Source organism: Cervus elaphus, chromosome 11 (assembly GCF_910594005.1).
Source record: "Cervus elaphus chromosome 11, mCerEla1.1, whole genome shotgun sequence".
Lineage (NCBI taxonomy): Eukaryota > Metazoa > Chordata > Mammalia > Artiodactyla > Cervidae > Cervus > Cervus elaphus.
In genome coordinates this window covers 3,094,262-3,118,597 of record NC_057825.1, presented here as the reverse complement: position 1 = coordinate 3,118,597, position 24,336 = coordinate 3,094,262, and the positions used below count along the sequence as shown (strand labels likewise).

At 64.0% G+C, this 24,336-nt stretch overlaps 1 protein-coding gene across 1 annotated transcript in view; it reads right to left on the bottom strand.

Annotated features, from left to right (window-relative positions):
• Positions 1–14,472, bottom strand: part of NOTCH1 (notch receptor 1) — a 45,317-nt gene extending 30,845 nt beyond the window's left edge. The window contains exons 1-2 of the mRNA XM_043916357.1: positions 14,145–14,472; positions 12,313–12,394 (exon numbers count right to left, since the gene is read on the bottom strand). Coding sequence (XP_043772292.1) covers positions 12,313–12,394; positions 14,145–14,205 — 143 coding nt within the window. The 5' untranslated portion in view covers positions 14,206–14,472. The remainder of the gene's footprint in view (positions 1–12,312; positions 12,395–14,144) is intronic.
• Between the last annotated feature and the right edge of the window lie 9,864 nt (positions 14,473–24,336).

Genomic DNA, 24,336 nt, shown 5'->3' with positions numbered 1-24,336 from the left:
GGGGTCCTACCCGCCACAGCCGAAGGCCCCTCCCACCCCACACGGCCGGCCCCAGCTCTGCCTGCAGCAGGGTGCCTGCTAGAAGACCCTCCCCATACCAGCACTGCCTCCGCTCATAGGCTTTCTGCCCAGGACCCTCCAACAAACACAGTGTCACTGGAGCTGCGAAGAGGGGGGCCAGGGAAAACGGATGGCTCGTCAGGGTACCCCCCTCCTCCCCAGAGGTGGTCCAGGATGCTAAACAAAGATCACTAAGGCCCAGCGCCAGGCAGGCAGGCCCGTCCACCTCGGGGCAGTTTGACCGGGAGGTTCTCAGACCCCCAGCCCAGCCCAAGCGACTGGGGCCACCTGCAGAATGGGCGGAGGAGGCTCCTGCCCCCTTATGGAACAGGAAGATGAGGCCAGGAGGGGGGTGCACCGGACAGACTCTGAGCCCCCAGCTCCGCCCTCAGAGGGGCGGGTTCAAGGACTCCACCTGTGCTCCCGGACAAGGCTTGGCAGGGGTCCTGAGCCCCTCTGGGCAGAGGCTGGTCCAAGGGCCCCAAATCCCAGTGGGGAATCACACCTGCCAGGATGCTGTGTTCACACAGGTGTGGGGTGCGCAGTGACTGGGGTGGTGCTCAGTGGCCTCTGCTGCGTCCCCCACTGTGCCCCCCCCACCATGCCCATCCATCCTGGGGCCCTTCCTCACTGGGCACCACCAAGACAGCTCAGCTGTGAGGAACAGAGCCCCTGGGAGACGCAAAAGCCAGGGGTGCCTGAGGACTCCTACGGCTCCCAGGGTGAAGAGCTGCAGTGGGCAGGGGCTCCAGGTTTCTCTCAAACCCTCAGCATCCTTGGTCCAGACCGCTGCCTGAGCCATGATTCTGCCGTGCCCAAGGGCACCTGGATGATGACCCTCTGCCCTCTCTCCTGTCTCGGCCCCTTTCTGCTTCAGGCAGGGTGTGCCCAGGGCAGCCCGGAGCCTGGCCAGCCCTGCACAGGTTTGGAGGCCACAGTGTGAGACAGCACCCCATCACCTGCAGCCCCAACTGCCCCAGAGAGTGACTGCAGGGACCCGGCCGGCGCCTGGGGCCTGGCTGAGCTGCGGTCTGCTTCCAGCCTGCACGGCCGCTGGGCTGGGGCGGCTCAGAGCTGCATGGGGAGCATGCTGCCCTGGCTCCCAAGATTTCAGGGCGGAGGCGAGCGGCAGCCAGGGCTGCAGAGGGGCGGGGGACCCCAGAAAAGGACCATCCAGGTCTGAGGCAGACAGACCCTAACCCCCAACAGCAGCTGACCCTCAGTGGAGAACAGGCAGTGGTCGCAGAGGAGGAAGGGGGTCCAGGCGGGGCGGGCTGTGGAGCCGCTGGGCCCAGCAGCTGCTCCCCACGTTCCGGGCTCTTTGTCTGCCTTTTTTCCCCCAAGTTGCACCTCTGGATGGTTTAGAATAGGCTGGAAAGAGGAAGTGCAGGAGCGCGGGGAAGCCCTTTGTGTTGTATGTGGACGGAAGTGGTCCTCCGGGAAGCCACCTTTCCCACTGCGGGGAAAACAATGCTTTCGGCTCGCCACCTCCCCCCCCGTCCCCGCGGTGCTCAGAGCTGCCCCACCCTCGACGTGGGAAGTGGCTGCCCGTCTGAAGGGACGGAAAGGCAGAGGTCAAGCGGCTTCCCGGAGATGGCCCAGCTGCAGTGGGCAGAGAACGACCTAGGCCCACCCACGGGAGGGCACAATGCTGCTTGGCCGGCCCCTCAGGACACTGCAAGAGGCACAGCCAACGCGCTGTCCCGAGAGCCCGGGGGAAAAAAGCCTGCCGCCCCCCACTCCCGCGGCCCTGCTCTGCTGGCTTAATTCCCCAACCATCACCCCCAGAGATGGAGCCAGGCGCTGGACAAAGGTGGGAACGGGTGTCCTTACCCAGGGCTCACCCCAACAGCCCCGAGACCCACGTGGTCGAGCCTGCAGCCCCACTTCTGGGAGGCCAGGGAGCCCCCCCACAGCTGCCGGGGGGCTCTGTTCCCCACAAGACAGAGCCGGACCCGTGCCCCCAGACACTAGAGACAATGAAGGGATCGATGCGCGTGCGGCCCGCGCCATGGGGGGGAGGCCCGCTTAATCCAAAACTCGATTAATTAAGTCAGCAACCGCAGACTGAGATCCGAGCCAAAGCCAGAAACGATCCTGCAAGTGCCCGCCTCTGCTCAGCCGTGCGGTGGTGTGGGGAGAGGGAGGCCTGCCCGGGGGCACTCCGTCCTCTCCTGCCGACTGGAGTGGACGCTCGGGGCAGCCCCGCTTGTTCCCATTCTCCGGCTGAGAATGCAGCACGGGAGGACACTGAGGACCCCCGACCCCCGACACAGGCCCCAGAAGGAAGACACCGAGGACGCCCCGCCCCGCTCCCAGACCTGTACTCAGGCCCCGCCAGCTTTATCACATCTCTTTCTCAAAACGGCCCGGCAGGGACACTGGCCCATCGTACAGATGAGAAAACCAGGGCTCTGGCAGGCTGTGCCCCTGAGTTTGAATGCAGCTCTTAACCTCTGCTGTCCCCAGTGGTGGCCAGACGCCAGGCACTCGGGGTCAGGGGTGGGGGGCACTCAGAGCACAGTGGCCCCCTGGAGGCAGCTGGAGGGCCAGAGGGAGCTCCCTGGGTGGAGGAGGGGGTGTGGGCCCTCCGCACCCCGTTCCTTCTCCCCCCTCCCCCACCCCGGCGGCCTGGGTTTCTCGCCTGACCGCCTGATCTCCTAGACCGGGAGGGCTGGAGCAGACAATGCGTTCTTACAATGCCACAAGATCAGCTGAAACTCAAAACCCTGGGCTGGAGGTGGGGACACTGTCTGGGTGAGAAGCCTGGGAATCGGGGCGCTCCCAGCCAGCGGGGTGGGGCTGCCCTGGGCCCCGGCTTCCTCGCACCCCTTCTGTGTGGCAGGAGGGGTCCCAACCAGCGCCGGACACCTGTCACCACCCTCAGCCACAAGGGCTCACGTGGCCTTCCTTCCTGTCTGTCTGGCCCTAGGGACAGAGAGGAAGGACGGAGCCCACAGCCGCTGGCCGCTGGGCGGACCAGCGGAGAGCCGGGCCCTGGTGAGGCTCCTGTGAGACCCCCTCCCTGGACGCCTCTCCCAGCTCGGCTCACCACCTGCCCAGTTCCAACCCCTGCCCGAGGCGGACCACCGGGCCCCGTGTCCCCAGGCTTGCCCACAAGCCCGTAGCCGCCCTGGCCCCCACGCTGGGCCCAGCACAGTCACCGAGGCACGGGACCATGGCAGACACCAGGAGACACAATCCTGGCAGCCGCACCCAGGCCGGCGTGGACCTGCTGAGACAGACCCACGCTGTCACAGCCTGGGGAGACCCGGGCAGACCAGGCCCGCTGGTGTGAGCCTAGGCCCGTCTGGGCTGGGGGGAGACTCTTCCCCGCGGGGAAAGCGGGTTCTTGGGCTGGCCACGACTTTGCGCCCTTCCATGAAAGTGAAAGTGAAGTCGCTCAGTCGTGTCCCCCACTTTTCGACCCCATGGACTGTAGCTTACCACGCTCCTCCGTCCATGGGATTTTTCAGGCAAGAGCACTGGAGTGGGTTGTCATTTCCTTCTCCAGGGGATCTTCCCAGCCCAGGGATCGAACCCGGGTCTCCCGCACTGTAGGCAGATGCTTTACCGTCTGAGCCACCAGCGCCCTTCCATGATGTCACCCAAATCCTGGGCTGGGCTGGTCTCTGGAGAGCCTTCTGGACGAGGCCTGGGAGCACTGCGAACAGGCCCGCGTGCGGAGTGAAGCCACGCTATGTCCCATCGGGACCCACGTGTGTTAGTGTTTACGGGGGAGCTCAGAGGGGTGGACGAGCAGCCGCAGTCACACAGCCCACCACGGCCTGTGCCGTGCAGGACAGCGCTCTCCCAGCCTGGCAGGGGCAGCGGGCCGGAACAGGGCCGGGCAGCCGACGTGGACCGTGCCTGCCTGTGACCTGGAGGCCAGGCCTTCCAGAAACCTGGATGGGCTCCGCTGGGCCCAGCCCCTACCCAGGCTAGGTGCCAGATTCCTGCCAGAGCGCCGAGCTGCGCGGGGCCTGGGCCCTGGACGCCCGGGGTGGAAGTTGTCACAGCCTGAGGCCCCTGCCGCCGCGGACACCGGGACACACAGCCCTGCCTGGCCTCCCCCGTCTGGCTCTCAATCAGGCCCGAGGCCACCCTCATCCTGAGCCCCAAAGGGGGAAGTGAGGGGAGCCCCACCCTGTGGGGCCACCCCTGGGAGCCGGAACCAGCCTGGCGAGCGCAGTGGAGACCCTCAGGCTGACCCGGAAGGCCCAGAGGTAGTCACCTCCCCTCCCTCCCGTGGTTGGAGGGGAGGCGGAGGCCCCGGGGGCGGAAGTATGGCCAGCAGCCCCCACCCCCGGCCCCGCCTCAGCCCGGCCTTAGCTCAGCATCTCTCGTACTGAAGGGCTTTCAGGGAAAAACACATACACTCAAAACTCTGGCTTCTCCCCCAGACCTGTCATTTCCAGTAACCGTGTAGTTTCCGCTTACCAACAACCGAAACCGAGAGGAAACGGTGGGAGGCAGGTCCCCGAACCCCGGGTCCCTGCGGGAGGGGCACCGACAGAGCATTCCAGGGGCAACCGCCCACCTCCTCTCACACACATCCCCCGGTGGACCCGCGGTGAGCTGCCGAGACCCAGCTGCCCGTCCAGCAGGCCTCCTGGGCTCGGGGAGTAGGCCGGCGGCTCGGCTGACCCACAACCAAGGGCGAAGGAAGCAGGAGGCCGGCAGGGTCCCTGGAGGAGGGCCAGCGTGGTGCCCACGTCTCACCCCGAGTGCCTGCCCAGCCTCCAGCAGCCTGTCCCTTGTGCGGTGTGGCTCAGACCCCAGCCCCTCTCCCGGCCCGCTGCCCTGACCCTAAGGCCGACATGACGACGTGGGGCCTGCCTGCCCCAGGCCTCGGCCGGGCTGGGTGAGGCTGGCCTTTCGTGCCGCCTGCAGGGCAAAGAGTTTGCTCAGCACATCAGCAGTGTCCACAGAGGGACGAGGGACCGTTTACCCAGCGGAGAAGAGCAACCGATTCAAGCACTTCAGAGACACACGAAGGACACCCAAGCCCGATGACCCACTTGTCCCAGGAGGGCTCAGGTCGAGGCTGGCAGGGCCTGGCAGGCTGGCGGAGTGCCTCTCGCGTTTGGGAACTGCCACGTGGGCGTTGGAAGCGCGGCCTCCCCAGGGCACCCCCCGCCCCCACCAAGGCTTGCTGGGAACCAGGACCCCAGACGCACCTTCCAGGAAACGGAGCAGCTCAGGTGCAGAAGGCTCAAGTCAGACCTCCAGAGGCCGTCCCCAGCCCCCACCCAGGAGAGCCCGAGACAGCGCAGCAAGGCGCTGGGCGTCCTGGGGGGGCCTGAGCCACAGAGGGGGCGGGCGCTGCGTGGAAGGGGAGGCCGGGCCCTTGGAGGCGGCCACACGCCACCCGACGGGCGCCCACGCAGAGCAGCAGCCCGGTGTCAGAAAGGGAACAGGCAACGATTAACCTAATTCACTTGAACATGTGGATGCCGGGATGATGATGACCCCTGCCCCCAGCCTCGGGGGGGAGTGGACGGCGAGGTCAAGGCCCCCTTTCCCAGAATGCTTCCATCCCAGGGGCAGTGGGGGTGCAGGTGGGGAGGAGAGTCCCAGCCAGAAGGGACCACTCAGCGGTGAAACCCGGGGGAGGGCGTTCTGTTCCCAGAGTCCCACGTGTCTCGGGGATGCGCAGAGAGCTGCCCCCCACCTGTGATGGGGGGACCCTCTCGTGCCGCCCCACCAGGGCCGAGCAGGCGTCCAGACGCTAGCACTGCAGGAGCCCTGGTACCCTGCAGGAGACACGGAGCCGCCCTGAGCCCCGGGGGCCACCTGGAGGGGAGCGGCTTGTGGCTAAGAGCGAGGGGCCAGGCCCCCGACCTCCCGCCCTCTCACACCAGGCGGGGTGCCTCCCACCAAGGGTACCCCCGCCAACTCCGAGATGAGCCCCGAGGGTTCAGGAGAGATGTGGTCCCAGGCCAGGGAGAGGCCGGGAAGCAGGCAGACGGCGGGGGTAGGGGCTCAGGTCTCAGACTTGCCCCCCAGCTGCCCCTCTTCCTGCTGACCTGTCCCCAGCCCATCTGCCCGAGTATCCACAGTGGACTCCCTCCAGGAGGCCGTGGCGGGCCCTGGGGCACCCGGGCGGGGTATTCCCACAGCGCCAGCCTCGCGCTGCAGCAGGCGAAGGCGTCTGCCCTGGAGTCTGGTTCTCAAACAAGGAGCCAGGCGTGCGTCTGCCCTGCCCGCCCCGCCCCAGCACCTACTGAGCGCTCACTAAATGCCCGCGGCCCCTCGCGTTCCTGACGCCCCGAGCAGGCAGGTGGGGTGCCGGGCGTGGAGCTCCATGCGCTCGTCCCCTGAACCTGAAGTTACGCCACCCTGCCTTAACAAGTATCCCTGGACGCGCCAGGTCCCACTCAAGGGGGCCCCATGGCTGGCCACGCAGACCCAGGAGTGAGCGCCGCCTCTTCCAGGGAGCCTTCCGGACATCCCCCACCCCTGACACCCACCTCCTCTGGGCTTCCATCCAAGGCCGTACCGGGATGACGATGCTGGTGCCGCCAGCAACCACTCCCTGACATTCTCAGGCAGGTCGAGTCCAGCGAGCGCCCAGAGGAGGGACGCACGGACACGCACCCCGAGCGAAAGAAGCCAGGCGGGCGAGGCGAGCGGCGCGAGTCCGCGCGTGTAGACAGAGAGCAGATGAGAGCACGCGGGGCTGGGGGGGGGAGGGGGGGCCTGTTTAATGCCTACGGGGGTTCTGTCCGGGGTGGTGAGAACCTGGAACTAGACAGACATGCTGGTTCCACAGTCTTGTGAGTGTACTGAACGCCACTGAAATGCATACTTTATTCATTTATTTATTTTGCCGTGTTGCACAGTTCCCAGGTGGCGCTAATGGTAAAGAACCCGCCTGCCAATGCAGGAGACCTGAGATGCAAGTTTGACCCCTGTGTCGGGAAGATCCCCTGGAGGAGGACATGGCAACCCACTCCAGTATTCTTGCCTGGAGAATCCCATGGACAGAGGAGCCTGGAGGGCTACAGTCCACGGGGTCGCACAGAGTCAGACATGACTGAAGCGACTAAGTTCCCCGACCAGGGATGGAACCTGTCCCTTCTGCAACGGAACCTGAGTCCTAACCGCTGGGCCACCAGCCAAGTCTCCCGAAACGTACATTTTAAATGTCTAACATCATAAAGCTTATGATACATGCAACTGATCACCAAAATGCAAATATCAATTCTCCCTTCCCCCCGCCCCGCATCTAGTCATCAGCAACCTGTGACCTCAGCAGAGCGAGGTGGGAGGGGCCTTGAGGAAGGAGATGCCCGGAAAGAAGCCAACAGAGGCCACTTTGGCAAAAGGCTCTTCTCTGCCCGCGAGCCCTTCCTCCGCAGCAGCACCTGTCAATCACAGCCCCCACCCTGGCGGGTGTGCCCACAGCCCACCAGCAGGCCGGGGGTGGGGATGAGGACACCGAAGCCCAGAGCTGGTGGGGATGAGGACACCGAAGCCCAGAGCTGGTGGGGATGAGGACACCGAAGCCCAGAGCTGGCCCCAGACGGGCGGAAGCTGCCCTGCTGCACGGCCAGGCCTGACTCCTGGGCCCTCCTCCCCCAACCACGCCACAGTCCACTCCTGCCACCCGGGCGTCTGCAGGCCCATCCCAGGGTCCTGCCAGGATGCCGCGGGAAGGTAGCTCCGGGAGCCACCTAACCCTGCACTCTCAGGCACAGAGGAGGAGCCAGTTGCTCTGTACCTGCTACGGCCCACAGGACTACGGGGTGGGGCTGCCAGAGACAGCCCGGCCGGGAACTTCAGGACCCATCAAACACATCCTGACCCACAAGTCACGATGCCCCGAGGCCAGCCGCTCGTTAACGCCTCTGGGAAGAGTCTGCGCGGCTCCAGATGTGCCCGGACACGAAGGCAGAAGCCGAGGCAAGCTGGCCCCAGGTCCCCTACTCCCGTTCCCAGCCTCTTCATCTCTCAGCCCCAGCCGTTCCCACCTGTAAAGTGGGGACTGAGGATGAGATGCAGGGCCGGCCGCCACCCCGAGGGGGTGTGAGGCCGCCGAAGAAAACGTCTGCCACGCTTTCACGAGGCCAGATGAAAGGGGCCGTCTGTGTGTGGAGTCATCATCGGCGCTTTATTGAGGAAAGCAGTCAGGGTGCTCAATCGGCTCGGCAAAGCCGCATCCTTTCACTATTTATAGGCGAGACATGAAACAGGAAAGGTGCCCTCCTTGAGCCCAGCCCGGCAGGGGCCCCATCTGCCCACCACGGCCACAGCCACCCATCAGCGTCACGGTCAGCGAGGGACAGAGCCAGTGCCGGCTTCCGCGGGACCTCTAGGCTGCCTCCCAGCCCCGGGGGAGTGGAGCCGTGCCACCCCCTGGACCTGCCCCCACCCCCCCACCTCGGGGGGTGGGGGGTCCCCGCCACCCGCCCTCTCACTCGTGGCCCCGGCTGCCCTGACCCAGCTCAGCTGTCCTGACGAAAAGCATTCTCCTCTCTCAGCTGTCTGCCCAGCCCCACCCTCTTCCAGCTAAGGGCACAGCTTTCTTTTTTTTTTTTCCTCTCTTTTTAAAAAAAATCCCTATTATTTTTTTTTTTTCCAGTGGAAAAAACACTGGCCGCCGTAGAGGCAGGGCCAGGCCCGAGGAGGGCACCTTCCTGTGGGGCCCCTGACGTCCGCTCCCCGTGGTCAGAGGCAGCAGGTGAGGGTTTGGGGCTGATGCTGCGCATTCGCTGTGTTTTTCTAACCCTGCGTCCTTGGCGCCCAGGCGCTGACGAACAGAGGAAGTCCTGTACAGACCTGGTTCGTTCTCAGCCTGGGGTGGGGGGGCGGGGGTGAGGATGAGAATTAACCTGTTCCTCCCCCAGCCTCGCCCGAGACACGCAGGTGACTCAGTGGAAACAGACGGGCCAGGTGACACGGACACAGACGTTCCGTGCGTCTGCAGCCGGGTGGCCGAGTCACTTCCACTCGGCCCCTGACCCGCTTCTTCTAAAGGGAAGTCGTTGTCCCCGCCCCGCTTCCTCACAGGACGGCCGGCCAGGGCCCCGGGGGGCAGTGCAGGCAGGATGCGGCCGCGGTTAGGAACACACGTCCCCGGACAGAGCGAGGCGGGGCTGGGCGCTACGCCGGGCTGTGTGACTCTGGGCCCAGCGCTGACGTCTCTGGGCCCTGCTACACGCCCGATGCCCGCGGTTCTGGGGTTCCTGCCAGCCACGTGGGGCCGGGCCACCCTGCCCACTGCACTCCCCTCCCTCTGACATGTCACATGTTCAGGCTGCCTCTCCTAACCCCCACACTGGAAAGCGGAGAGACCATGGGGGAAGGGGCTGCGTCGGACCTGGGCCCACATGCCCACGACCAGAGCAGAGCCCAGCATGCAACAGGTGCTCAGAATTGGGAAGGAAGCAAGGAGGGCGTTCACGGGTGCCACCGCGGTTGAGAAGTCCTCGGAGTCGCTGGCCGGCCCCTCCCAGGCGGTGCCCCGGCTCGGGCCCACCAGGCCGTACCTTTCGGGTGCTCTGAACTCACTCATTAGATAACTAAACCCTCTCGAATGAGGATCCCGAAACCAGCGCTGTCAGCTCAAAAGGAGAAGGCAGCAAGGGAACGGACACTCGCCCCGCGCCGGCTGCGTGCCTCTCACGTAACCTTTACGCGCCACCAAGAGATCAATCACAGATCAAGCCCGAATTACAGACTGGGGAAATCTGGGTTCAGGCGTCCCGATGACCTGAGGTCACGAGGACCCTGGGCACGGGAGAGCCAGGCCTCAAACACAGGATCGTCCGAAGCTGAGGTCCACCACCTGCCCAACTTCCCTCTGGCGTACTCTGGGCGCCGAGGCGGCAGAGGGTCGCAAAGACCAGCCTGAGCCCACCCCTGGGTCACCAGCCTCCCCAGGCAGCCCCCAGGGCCACCACACACAGCTGCCCTCCTCGGGGCAGAGCACTCCGCCCCCAGAGACACACGGCCACTGGGCGGCCCGGCCCGGATCTCTGGGACTTCCTGAAGGGCCTTCGCAACAACACGAACCTTTTTTTCCGACCCCGAGCCCCGCAGACACCTGACGGGTGGCTTCTGGGGAAGGTTCTCTCTCTCTGGGTGGAAACAGATGAGTCACCTGGCATGAATGCGCCTGGCACATGACGGCACTGATTCCCACGCCCTGGCCACAGGGGAAGCAGCAGAAAAGTCACAGAACTTTCTGCGGGTCCGGGCTGGAGGCTGCAGAGCCCAAGTTCACAGCCAGGTCGGCCTGAGACCCAGACACCTTGGCGGGAAGAAAGCGGCTCTCCCCTTCAGCCCAGAGAGCCGGGCTGCCCCCACCAGCGGAACCTCTGCAGACCAGCGGGTGGTGGGTGACAGCGAGACTGGGGGTGGTCGCAGAGCTCCCACCCTGCCCCGCGAGCCTGGACTGGGGCCTCCCCACGGCTGGACCTGGCCAGCCGTCATGGCTGATCCCTCATCTCCAACCCAAGGCGCCCAGAGGTGGGGCCTGCAAGGACGGCGCTTCCGTTCAACTTCCCAGTGGATCTGCAGGGTGCGCACAATGGGGTCTCTGTGGGCCAAGCTAGGCGGGGTGCCAGGCCAGACAGGCAGGCTTCCCGCCAAGGTGGTGGTGGGGGGGATCACCAGGCCAAAGGGAGGAAAAAGGCCGGCACCCTGGCCCTGAGCTGGGGCCTGGCTTGGGGAGGCAGGAACTCCCAAAGTTGCCCAGGTTTGGGGGTGGGAGAGCCTCCCCCAACCCCGTGCCTTCGAAGCGCCTCACCCAGAGGCCAGTGGGCGAGAGCTGCAGCGGCCAGGGCAGCGTGTGGCTGGAGCGCTGGCCCGGGGGGCCCCAGGCTGCCCCGTCCCAATTCCCCGGTGATGGCACAAGAAGAGATGGCCCCTACTTTCCCCAGCCCAGCACTGCCCCTGCCCTCCCCAGGCCCCTCTGCAGAAATTCGGAGACTGCCCCCAGCCCTACACGCACACACAGCCCAGTGAGCGGAGAGGCAGGGAAGGGAGTGGGCATTCTGGGAAGCCACGCATACTTAATCACCCAGCATTAATCCGCCTCCCCAACAATAGCCCCTGCACTTCCACTGAATCCCAGCTGTCGGTCTCTCAATGAAAGGAAACAAGATTTAGGGCATCAAGCGTCGGTGAGGCTTCTGCAGGAGGAGAAAAAGGCCCCAAAAAAGCAAAAAAAAAAAAAAAGTAGTGCGCATTCATTAGCGTCTGAGAAAGACACAATGCGCTTTGTCCATGAAACTGCTCACAGACCTGCTTAATTGGCTTCAGTCTGGGGCAGGGTGGCGGGGAGGGGGCTGTGTGCCCACTGGCGGGGCCGGCAGTGAGCCCGGGCTAGGGGTTGTCAAGGGAATGGGCCCCCAGCAGTTGGAATGAGGGCGCGCCAGCCCGGCTGGGGACCCACTTCTGCAGCCTGGGGAGGGGGCGTTCCTCCAGCCGCCAGGAACCTGCTCGGTATTCCCATCAGGGACGAACTCAAGTTGAAGGGCATCCGCCACAGCAGAAAAACTCCAAGAGGCTGACTGGTACTCGCAGGCGGGCAGGCAGACAATAAGATCCTAACCAGGTTCCCGGACTGCGGACGCCCCCGCCCTGGTTCACAGCTGAGGACCCAGGGCTGGGAAGGCGAAGGGCCACCGGGTCAGGAGGTCAGAGCTGGGGATAGAGACAGAGCTCCTGGCAGGAACTCCCACCCACACCCCCATGGAGACTGGCACGGCCACCACGAAGAGTTCCAACCTCCTTTCCCCAACCTCGCCCGAGGCCAGGGAAGGCAGAGGGCGGCAAAGGGTGGGTTTGCCTTTGAACTAGTCAGTTTCTCGCTGAGAGGCACCGCCTGCCCGGGAGGCGCTCACCTGCCCCCAGCAGAGGCACTCCCCCCGGCTGGCGGGGTGGGGAGGGCCGGGCCTCCCTCCAGATGCTCTGGAGCCTCCCTGCAGGTCTCAGGGTCTTTGGGAAGAAATGGGGTAGCAGGGATGCCCACCTAGCACCCCAGGAGCCCGAGGTGGTCCTCAAAGGAGCGCTCGAACCCCCAGCGGCCAGGCCGGCTCCACACGCAGCATAATTGCTGGTGATTAAGTAATTGCCAGACTTTGTCCAATAAAACTAGCACGTGACCGTGCCCAGCCTTCTGGGCCATCTCCAGAAGACAATGGCCTAGTGTTCTGTCCCCACTGGCCCGCTGCAGAAGGCAGGGGCTCCGCTCCCGACAAAGCAACAGGTCCCCGCAGGGGCGCGCGGGCCCATACTCACATGCAGGCCTCGGTGCCGTTGGGGAACACTTCACACTTCCCGTCGTTCAAGCAGGTCTCACCAGGCTGGGAGCAGCGCAGGCCTGGGGAGGGGCAAGAGGAGAGGTCAGCCCGGCCAGCACCCCCAGGGGCACTGCCCACCCCTCACCTCCTGTCATGGGGTTACTGGGTGCAGGGGGCCCCCAGGAAGCCCTGCATGAACCCTAAGGGAAGTCAACATTCTGCCCAGAGTTCTGGGGTCAGAGAGGAGGCGGGGAGGGATAGACTGGTTGGGTGGCAGGTGGACAGGTCACGCTCAAAGTGTGTAGGGGCAGGTGGTGGGAAGAAGTGGCCTGAAATGCAGTGTAGACAGCAGGGAAGAAATGCTGGGATGACCCTGGGCCAGTCTCCCAAACTTCTCACCCCTCACCCCAGCTTCACTCGGGACCTTGGCTGGGCTGGGGCCCCTATCCAACCACCAGGACTGTCTTGCTGTTCAAACAAGTTCTTCCAGGGGGTGGCGCTGGGGGGGGGGGGGGCGGTGCTGGCCACACTCAGCTCCCCCGCTCGTGGGAAAATGCGACAGCTGCAAGGGCCGCTGCCCCGCCCGCCAACAAAGCGCCGGGCGGAGGAATCAGAGCAGCCCATTGTCGCGCCAGGGCCGCCTCCTGGGGCACCAGGACTGCACCCCAGGGACCTGGCCACGCCTCCACCGACACCCAACACCGGCTCCCCAGGGTGGGCATCTTCAGTGGCAGCCTCCCCCCCACACACAGCCAGGGGCTGGGGGGAATGAAGATGCTCCATTTGGAAGGAATTTGACCTCATTCCCAGGAAGGGACCAATTAATCCACACCCCCCCCCCTTCTTACCAGGGCTGTGTAAATTAAGCCCCCTCTCGGGGTGGGGATGGGGTGTGACATGGAACCCCATCTTCAGGAAGCAGGAAACTAGTTCTCCCTCTCATTTTTAGGGGAAGAGAAGCATTAATCACAATCCGATTCCTCGGAGCTCCTCTGTGTGGGAGAGGAATGACCGCCCCCCCAACCCCTGCAAGGTCTCCAAACTTGAACTCCACAAAGTGAAAGTCCATCAGTAGCAGCTGATTCTTCCGCACTTACCACCCCCACCCCACCCCAAATTGTGAGCCAGGATGGGGGTAGCAACCCGGTGTGGGGAGGGGACACCGCAGGCGGGGAGGCTAGGAGCCCGGGGACACCTGGGTCTGGGACCCTCGCCCGGGTCCTGTACGAACTCTCCTACTCCGAAAGGAGGCCTGGCCGCCTGGCCCACCCCGCTCCCCTCTGCCCACCACGCTGGGCAGCCAGGTCCCGCAGTGCGGTTCTGTAAAGAGGATCGCGGCGCCCTGGACCCCAAGCTCCGCGCCCCAACATCCGCCCCCGGGGCGGGCAAGAGGCGAAGAAAAAAGATAAATGGCCCCAAAGCAACAGGAAACCAAAACCGACTCGATTCAAATCGAAAAGTAGTAGGCAGCTCGTCCGCCCGCCCCAGGAGCGAGCCCCACGCGCGGCTGGTGAAGGGCGAGTCCAGAGCTAGGTCTTCCATGCCCCCAGATGCCCACGCCCGGCTTCAAACCAGACTTCAAACCCGGCGCCAAACTCGGTTCCAGGCGCGAGCGGCGCCAAGTCCGTCCCGATCGGGCAGGCGGAGCGGGGGAGGGTCAGTCCTTCTCCCCGAGCCCGGGACTCTGGCTCCTACCCCGCCCCGGGTCGCCCGGTCCCCCTCCCCACCCCGGCCCCCCGCTCCCAGGCACTCGGGTACGCGCGCCTAGGGCGCCGCCAAAAGTTTCCGAAGGCGCGGAAAGTTGCGGGCTCGCGGCGGGCAGTCGCCTACCTCGTGCGGCGAGCGCGGGCAGCAGCGCCAGGCAGAGCAGGGGCGCCAGGAGCGGCGGCATGCCTGCCCACCGGCTGCCCGCTGCGCCCGGGGGCGGCCTCCTGCGCCCGGCCGGCGGGGGCTCGGGCACACCCGCTCGCAGGGGGACTGTCCCAAGGGCGGTGACAGCCCGCTACTGCCCTCTCCTTCCGGCTGGAGGGCGTCCCTGGGCTCTCGCGGCCTCTCCGGCCCGGTTCCGCGCCCGCGATCGTTCCTACGCTGTGCCCGCAGCCCGCGCCCCGATCCCCGCGCCCTTGCGCTCCCTCCCGCGGCCGAGGCACTAGTGAGGCGCCCGGCCGCCGCGCGCTCCGCCCCCGCCCCGCCGGCCCCGCCCCCGCCCCCAGGGCCCGCCCCCGCCGATCCCTCCGCACCCCGCGCCCCCTCGCTGGCCGCGCCCCTCCGCTCTCCTCGACCAGCCCTGCGCCTCCTCGGGATGGGGCGCGGGGTCCCGAGCCCGGGTCCTTCGGGAATGAGGGCCGCGGCCGTGCGGAGCGGGGTCGGGGCCCATGCCCTAAGGAACTACTTCTCGTTCGAAAGTTTTCGGAGACCCAAAGTTTGCTCCGGGGTTGCGGAAGGATCCGGCTGTGGGCTCCCGCTGCGCTCTGCGACAATTGGCAACGATTTGCATCTCAATAGCGGAGGAGGCGCAGGCCGAGCGAGGAAAGGGGCGCCTGGGACAGGCCTGTCCCCGAGAGGAGCTGGGCCGGCCACGCGAGTGTGGGGGTCTCTGGGACACAGGCTGTGGGAGAAGTCGCGCAATCGGCAGCCCTGCGTGTACCCCTGGCCCGGGGCTCCAATCCTAGGAGCCCCCGTGGTCGCAACTTAAAACTTCTGAAAGATCCAGCCCAGACCCTCCCCCACCTCCGTGGCTGTGAAGACTGGGGCATTTGACCCTGAGGGATGGTGGTACCGCGGCTGCAGCTTCTGCCAAAGGGACCCTGGGTACCCCCAAGGAAATAGCCTGGGGCCAGCGCCTGGCCAGAAAGATTGCGCTCCAGTTCCCCCAGGAGGGACCGCCTCCAGACGCGCCTTGGTCAGCGTCCTACCCCTTCTCCCGCACCTCCAGCCTAAGGTGGCCCGCGAAGCACGCTGTGGGTTGGGCAGCCCTGGACCCCTCCCCCGTGCTCCTTCCGGGTGACTTATTTCTGCACTACAACGCCAGATTTGGGCATCCTGTGCCAGCCCGGGTTAAGTGCTGGGCGTCCAAAATGCCTGCCGTAGTCCTTACTAAGCCGGTTTACCGCCTCGCACTGGGTACAGAACAGCACCCCCCTCAACACAGGGTAGTGAGCCGGCCTGCGGTGCCTTGGCAGGAGAACCCTCAGGACTGCAGAAATCCCGGAGGCTGGCCGAGAAGCCGCCCTTGCCAGGGAGGCTGAGAGAGGTGGGCAGAGTGGGGTTTGCCTGCTGCTGGGCAGGTTGCACCACCCCGCCCTCCTTGGTGCACCTGTTGCAGGGACCTGGGGGCAGCTGGGAAGCAGTTGTGAGCACCAGGAGGGACAGCTTGTCCAGCTGCTGCTGGAGCCTCCCTGGCCTGCCTCCTCCAGGAAGCTGGCGGCATGGCACTTCTCAGAGCCTGGGGTAACTTCTCTCGGGGTCAGTGCCCGGGAGAGGAGTCGCCTGGAGGCAGCAGAGATGTTTATATGGCAGCAGCCAGGCGGCCTGGAGGGGCAGATTTTCCGTAGCAGGAAAGAGGGGAGCTGCGAAGTCCCTCCCCTGCCCCCCCAACCAGCTCACAGTCTCAGGGCTCTGCACACAACAGCCCCTCCTCTCCCAGGGATGGACGGAGGAGGGCTTCAGGGCGGGCGCTCCTCTGGGGCCACTGCCCGTGTGCCCTCCCATCGGGGCCAGCGTCTCTGCCCACAGGCCCCGGACCAAAAGAAAAGGCCCATCCAGCCCTGGCTTGGGAGCAAGTTCTCAGCCTTCCACCGAGGAAGCAGTCTTGGAGGAGGGACTAGGGACCGGGGAGTCTCACCTGAGTCTGCTGGCCGTGCCAGGCCTACACTGGGCCTCTGCCCAGGGGCCAGGTACTCTCATTAGCCAGTGGTACAGATAAAGGGGCCTCCCAAGTTTCTAACCTCCATGCTAGCCACCGGCTTCGTGGGGTATCTTGTGGGCGACTGGGGTCCCCCAGGAGACCCTGGCAAAACCAGAAGTGCCTGGGACTGGGGAGGGGCTTGTGTGAGGCCAAGGTCAGGGGCTGGGCCGGGCCTCCCTTCCCTCCAGGCCTGGGAAGGGGCTCGGCCAAGCCTTGGCAAGTGGGTACCAAGCTTTTCCAATCACAAATTAGGCCCCTTCTTATCTCTCTTTAACAACCTTCCCAGGCCAAGGGGTTTGAGGCGGCCAGGACTGGGGGTCCTGACGGCCCAGACCCTGGAGACCTCCTCTTACGGGATAAGCAGTCTAGGGGCAGCCCTGGTTGGGGGTGTTGGGGAGAGGTAGGGAATTCGGGGTGCAGGCCCTGTCCAAAGCCCAGTGGGAGAGTGGGGCCTGGGGTGGCCAGCACTGAATCCGGTGGGGTACAGCAATGGAACATCATCTGGGGCTTCCTGCCTGCTTATGGTGGGCACTGTGGCCAGGTTCGCTGGGCGGTCCCTGCACAGGCCCCCAGGCCACCTGGGAAACCTGGGACCGGTGGGGGTGAGGCCGCAGGCCCGCCTCACAGACGAGTCAGTGTCTTGTGACCACTTTCTTCTCCGAGGTCCAGCTTACTGGGCCCAAAGGGGAGAAGGCCCTCAGCGGGCACCCGCACCCCAGGCTGAGCTGGTCTGTTCCCCCTCTTCTGCCCTCAGAGATGCAGGGGTACCATCGCCAGGATGGGCTGGGGAGGTCTGCTGGGGAGCCCATTCCTGCCCCCCAAAGAAACTCACCCCAGCCTCCTCCTCCAGGGAGTCCGGCATGATTTGGCTTGCTGGGTGGGGCCTGTTTAAAGCTCCCCCCCGCCCCGATTCTAAGGTACCGCCAGACCAAGACTGCTGGTCCTGGGGCCCCAGCCCCTCTCCCTCCTGCAGAGGTTGGTCTTGGCGCTTCGGATGCGCCCAGAGGGCGTGGGGCGCTCCTGATTTTCCTGGACGTCCTGAGAAGACTGGTTCTGGGTCGGCCAGGTCCCCGCCTTGCTCCTCAGCAGGCAGATGGGTTCCGGAAGCCTGGGGTGGGCTATCTGTGACCACAACGGGGCTGCTGCCCGCCCTGGCCTCGTGAGTTGCTCACAGTGTGGGGGCAGCTGGGCAGCTTGGTGTGGGTGACGGTGGCCCTGCGGCGGAGGGGACGGGATGTGGGGAGGAGGGGTGAGAGTCGGGGGCAGGGGCCATGCCCGCCAGGGCAGCCGGGGGGTCGCTTCCAGAACCCCAGGGGCAGCGCTCGTCCAGCTTTTGAACTTAATCGTAAAATGTGTCTGACCCGCTTGGGAAGAGAGGGCCTGGGTGCCTGAGACGTGCCCAGCCTCCTGCCCCACCACAGCCAGGCCTTGATCAGCAGGCCCACCGAGGGCCCGTGCCTGCCGCCCTGGGCTTGGTCACCTCTACCAACAGATTCCTGGAGTCCTGTCCACCTTTTCCTCTTGAAACCAACCCAAAACATTTCCAGAGGTTCGAGCGTTTCTCTGGACATGGTTTCGGTGGCGACGTGGCATGCCTCCACCAGGACGGGCTGCATCCAGGCCGGCAGTCCCGTGTGTGTGCGCCCGGGGCTCCGCCTGCTCCCCTCTACTCTTCCCCAAGTGGGACTCCGGCCAGCGCCCAGAAGGGAAGGGGTAGGCTGGGTCTCCAGTTGGCTTGTCTGCCTGCGCTCACTCCCCGCAGGGATCCATGGTCACCCAGGCCTGTCTGTGCTGGGAGTGGGCTGGCCGGGGACCCCCGGGGACGCCCCCTCGTGCCCTGCGTCCCAGGCCGTCTGCAGTGGGTCAGTTCCCTGCTCTGCTGAAATGACCCCTCCCTCACTGGCCTCACCCGCTCCAAGAAGCTGTCCCAGGACTTCCCCGGTGGCTCAGTGGTAAAGAACCCACTTGACCCTGTAGGAGACATGGGTTTGATCCCTGGTTTGGGAAGATCCTACATGTCGCAGGGCAACCAAGTCCATGCATGCGTGCTGAGTCACTTCAGTCGTGTCCGATTCTTTGCAACCCTCTGGACCGTAGCCCACCAGGCTCCTCTGTCCATGGGGTTCTCCAGGCGAGAGTACTGGAGTGGGCTGCCATTTCCTTCTCCAGGGGATCTTCCCCACCCAGGGATAGAAGCTGTGTCTCCTGTACCTCCTGCTCTGGCAGGCGGATTCTGTACCACTGAGCCATCCCGAAGGCCCATACGCCACAACTACTGAGCCCATGAGCTGCAACTACCGAACCTGTGTGCGGCAACCACTGACGCCCGGGTGCCCTAGAGCCTGTGTGCCCCGAGAGGAGCCCCCATGAAGAGAAGCCCGTGCCCCGCAGCTGGAGAGCACACCCCACTCAGTCGCAACTGGAGAAAAGCCCGAGCAGCAACAAAGACCCACCATGGCCAAAAATAAATAAATAAAATGATTTTTAAAAAGAAGCTGTCCCAGAACCCTTGGGCCTCCCAACTCTGGCACCTCCATACGGTGTTCCTCAGGGAGTGGGGTGGATGCAGGGACCGGTCACTGTGGGTCCTGCCCCCCACAACAGATGCATACTGACCAGTGGCTACCAAACGGTGCCATGCGGCCGGAGCCTGCCCCAGACCCTGCCCTTCTGAGGGGCCTGTCCACCTGTCACACACAGCGGGCACAGCCTGAGGGTCCAAGGCCTCCAGACAGCTCAGGGCCAGGAAACGGGGGTGACTGTGAGCCCCCCGGCCCGCCCGGCTGCTGCCCAGGAACCCGGGAAGGAGGGTCAGCATCTCAGAGGCAGGCACAGAGCCTAGGGAGTGTTGCCCGGGCAAATCCCCTGACAGGTAGCTGCCGCCAGGAGCAGGGGAGCCAACGAGGCCTGGCTGGTGTGGGCTTCGAGGCCGCGGGACTGGCCCTGGTGCTTGTCGTGTGGGTCTGGGCTGTGCGGCACGCACGGGCCCTAACAGACCACCTGCTCTCTGCAGGACCCCCCCCAAATGCTCAGAGCTTGACCCAGCAGGAGAGGACTCTGGGCCTGATCTCCTGAGCTCTGAGAAGACGGCCTGGCCTGGACCTCTCCAGGCCCCTGACCCCTCAGCTGCCCAGAGGCCTGGGGCAGAGCTAGACCTGGGGTTGGGTCACCCAGGGCTCAGTGGCCCATCTCTGGGTGTCCCTGGAGACAGCCAGCCTCAGAGGGGGAAGGGCCTGCCTAGTCCTGGGGGCATGGAGTGAAGCAGGCTGGGCCTGCTAAAATCAGGGAAGAGGGACACAGGGCCGGGGCGGGGGGGGGGAGGGGGGCAGTTGGGGCGGGAGGTCGGGGGTCCTTAGAGGTGACACCTCCCTGCAGGGCTGGCTGAAGGGAGGGTTGCCCACCTTGTGGACAGGACACCGAGGCTCTGAGGAGGTCATGGAACCCAGCCTGGGTCTCCCCATCCCAGCCCCCACCCGTGGGTCCTGGGACCCCTGCAGAGCCTGCTGGGAGGTGGGGGCAGGCTGGCTCTCGGGAGCTTCCACCCAGCCTGGCCCTGCTGGCTGCAGCTCAGAACTTTCTCCAAAAAAAAAAAAAAAGAAAAAGGAAAAAAGGGCCCTGGGGGATGAAACTGCCTGGCCCCACCCCCAGCTTTGGTAGGAGCCTCGGCAGGCAGGCAGGCCTGAGTCACTCATGAGGGAACGAACAACCGGCTGGGCCTCTCCTCCCCCAGCCCCAACCTCTCCCCTTCCTTCTCTCTTCCCTTCCTTCCTCCCTCCGTCCCGCCTTCCTTCCCTTTCTTCCTTTCTGAAGTTAAAAATAGCTGGAAATTGCCTTCTTAAAAAAGTCCATCTTTATTTTCACAGGGAAGACATAGGCTTCCCACAACAAAATCTTTCTGCCCCAGAGGGATTTGCTGAAGAGGAGCCTCTGCAGACATTTTACCCCCAACCCACCCTGCGAACCTACCCCCCCCCCCACGCCCACCGCCCCCGCCCCGTCCGACCCCCAGGTGGGCCTTCACGGGGAATCTCAGCCCCTCCGCTGCTTTCTCAGGGCTGCCTGGGTTTCTTCCCATTTGCTCCAGACACGTTGAAACATGTCTAGGACTTCCGCCCTCCCCCGCACTCACCCCCCCACCCACCACCGCCAAGGCCCCCTGTTAAAAAGAAAATGGGCCTGGACATCGGGGTTTGGGTTACACGGAGCCCAGGGAATTCTCTTCCCGGACTAAACCGAGTGCAGACATTAGCAGGTACTGCACATCTGTGAGTTATTTTCATGTCTCCAGGGGCAGGGAAAAAAAAAAACAAAAAACCAACAATCCTTAAGTAAGACCAGAATTCTTCTATATTTCTGCCTTGACAGCTAAGGAAAAAATTTGCCAAAAACCAGAGGCGCTGCTGAGTGTTGGCGTGGGAATGTTAGTTTAGTCAGAGACTTGCTCTGGGCCATTTAAATAAAAACAGGCTCTTTGGTGGCAAATGCCAGGGGTCTGTGCCTGCGATGGGAGCTCCTGCGATCTGAAGGGGGGTTCTGCAACCTCCCGCTCTCTCGTCCCTTTTTCCTTGGCTTCTCCAGCCTTCTTCTTATCATCACAATCAGCATCTCTTAGGCAAACATTTGGCGCAACAATTCTCAAAAACCAGCAAGGAAAGCCGTGTTTCATGTGGCGGTGACTGCGTGGTCCCCGCTGGAGAGGGGACCGCTCAGCACCGTCCAGCCCGCCAGAGGGGCCTGCAGCCACCGAGGGTCTTTGCACAACATAAATCAGACTGGCTATCACCCGGGCAAAGGGAGGATAAAAATACTTGAGCGCTGTGGGAGCCAGCAGGCCGTGATGGGATTAGCGCGCCTGTTCCCAGGGGCGCGGCCGTGGGGCAGTGTGCGGGCAGCGGATCTGGGACCCCGGACAGTGGCCCCTCCTGGTCTTTGCCGCATGCAGGAAAGGCCAGGGTGACCACTGAGCCCTGAGTGCCCCACCTGGGCACCCATGAAGCTGGGGGGGATGGGCCTCATTGTGTTTTCTGCCCCTGGTTCCTTCTTGTCTCACGGAAGGAATGCTGGTTCCCGCGCCTGTGGGCAGGACCGGGAAGGGGCCGCCAGCCCAGGGCTCTGCTGGTGCCAGGGTCAAGTGCCCCCTGGGCATGGTGCTGGGGGAGGTGGGCTGTGGTGGTGAATGTGACAGGGGCCCCTCACCCCTCCTGGGGGCCCTTACTCCTGGGGGTGGGAATCCACCCACACTTCCCCAAAGCTGGGGGTCCTGAGCGTGCTTCTACTAACGTCTGCTCCTCACTTAGAACAGCAGGGCTCGGCTGTTAACACGAGGGAAGAGCCGTGAAGCAAAGCAGATGCCACCTCTGCGTGGAGACCTCTGCCTACCATGGCCCTGCAAGTCTGGGGGCGGGGACAGCCTTGCACCACCCCGCTCTGGCTGCCGCAGGGGGCCCGGCTAGTCCCAGAGGACGTGAGGCAGTATGCTCAGCAACCAGCTGCAGTGGCCTGCGATCCATCCATCCATCCATCCATCTGTCTGTGTGCCTGCGCCCCTTGCCAGGCCGGGGCCGCAGCCCCCGGGCAGCAGTGACCTACCCAGCCTCTGTGTTAGGAGGCCACCTGAGCCCCAAGCTCTTCCATCAGCTGAGTCTGCTCTGAGCCCACCAGACCCCCAGCTGAGAAATGGACCGGTGCTCAGAGCGCAGGGAGGCAGTGGTAAGGCAACAGTAAGGTTGAGTAGGAGTTGGAGACCTCAGGCTTCGCTTTGAGCAGGACGAGGGTCCTGTCTGGGGCTGGTGAGAGAGCCTTTAGTGGACTCAGAGGACATCGCTCCTTCTATGCTGCTTGCTAGGGCGGGCGGGAGGCAGGACTGTTGGGCGAGGTCAGCTCGGGAGGCTTCTCTGGGGAGATGTCGGGGGGCAGAGACCCCAGGAAGTGAAGGGAGATATTGTGCAGACAGACTGGCCCCAGCGCACCCACTCTGCTCCCAGGGGAACCAGCCCCGGGTGCCAAGGGCTCTCCTGAGCCTCAAGCCTGGCGGCCCACCGCGTTGAATGAAATCGGGCACATTCAACAGTATTTGGGGGCCCCGTGTCCCTCACTGTGCCGGGCCCTGCTGGCCAAGAGCAGGTCCTGGTTTATCACTTGCCACCACTCCTGGGTATTACGAGCTGAATCGTGTCCCCGGAGATGTAGCGGATGGTTTCCTCCTGGAACCCGTGAATGTGGCCTTCTTTGGAAATAGGGTTTTTGCATATGTGATCAAGTTAAAGTGAGGCCAGACTGGAGGACGTGGGCTCCCATTCCATGACCGGTGTCCTGAGACGAGGGGATTTGGGACCTGGGAGCCAGCCCCATGACGACAGACCCAGAGATCGGGGGCATGTGGCTGCAAGCCGGGAACACCCCCCGAGAACTGCCCACCACCGGTGGGAGTCGTGGAGGCAGGGTGAGTGAGGAGTCCCTCTTCAGAGCCTCCGACACCTTGATCTCAGACTTCTGGCCGGGAGACCAATGCAAGGGGTTTTAAGGCAGAGAAAGCTGGTTTTCGAGTTTCACAAGCTTTGCACAAGGCTGTGGGTATTGGCAAGGGGGCGGGACGAGGGTAGGTGGTGGTCTCTCGGGGTCCAGCTCACCCAGGGAGGAGCAGCAGAGGTTTGCCTACACCTGCCTCCATGCCTGCCGGCTGGCACGTAGTAATAACAGGGCCTCATCTAAAGATGAGACGACGTCACGAGATGCCCTGGTGACTGTCCACTTGTAAAGTGGGACTTGGCTCATCACAGTCCGCAGGGAGAAAGCCTGCCCTGGTTTCCATGCTTGGCGGCTGAAGGACTCTGTGTCCGCTGGTCCTCAGTGCTGGACCCTTCCCTCCTTGGCCAGGAGACAACCCGCCGCTCCACAGGGCAAGGACACTCTGCTAAAAGGTGACGACAATGCTGAAACTTGAAGTTGCCCTGTCTGCTAAATGCAGACTCCAGCTGGCAAAACGCGCTGTGTTTGCGCCCCCGGGTACGTCCATTGTGGGGTACGTCTGGCATGCAGGGACCAGTGCCATCTCCCAGAGGCCCTGTCAGCCCCCACACCACTGATTTATACCCCCCCCCCCCCACACGCATATGATGCTCAGTCCCAAGCTGGGCCCTGGGAGTCACAGCGGCTGGGGCCAGGGACCCAGGGACCAAGAGAGGACGTGAAGGTGGGGAGGGTCCCTAGAAGGGTCAGGCCTCCTGACTGCAGCTGACCTTACAGGCTCTGAGCTTCCCGAGAGGGGAGACCAAGGCAGAGAGGCTCGGCCTGGGACCACACTTTGGGTGATCCCCGGAGGCCTGGGCCTCTCTCCCTCCGTGGGAAGCAACTTTTTTGTTTTTTCACTTCAAGGCCAATTGAGGAAAAAGAAACATGTTTGTGTTTACCGGTTCCACTTTTTTCACACGAATGAAAACACTCCCACCCACCCCCGTTACAAAAATTCAGACAAAACCAACAAGCGTAGAGAAGGGAGTTACACCGTGGCCAACCCCAGCCAAGGTCATGGGTTTTGTTTGTTTAATTTTTATGGGAGTAGAGTTGACTTACAGCGTTGGAAGCCGTGTTTAAAATGCATCTGGGTGCTTCTTCCCGCCTTTGTTAGAATCCACAGGGTGGACAGTCTCAGGGGTGGAGGCTCCTTCTCTCTTGGGGTCCCCTCCTGGGAGCCTCCCCAGCCCCGCACCCCAACCTCTGGGCCGTCTTTGTGGTTACATGTCATGTGACTTTCTTGAGTTTTCACTCATCGGGTCAGGACTCCCTCCGTTGAGGACAGGACTTGTGTGGGACAGTTTGCCTGAGATCAGCAGAGCCTGAGGCTCGCAGTATAGACGCTCAACCCGGGGGACGGATGAGAAAGTACAAACTGGGGACTTTCTGAGCCGGCTCACGGCAGCCTCCCGTCTTCCATCCCGTGCCTGCTCTCCGGTACCTCGCCTGGGGTCACCCCACAGCCCAGGGTCTCTGCAGCTCAGGTCTGCCTCTCAAGGTCAGGAAAGCTCTGGGGTCTGTCCTGACTAGGAGCCCACTATGGCTGTCCGCTTGCATGAATGCACATGTTCACATTTAAACATGAGTTTGCATTTGTTTTAG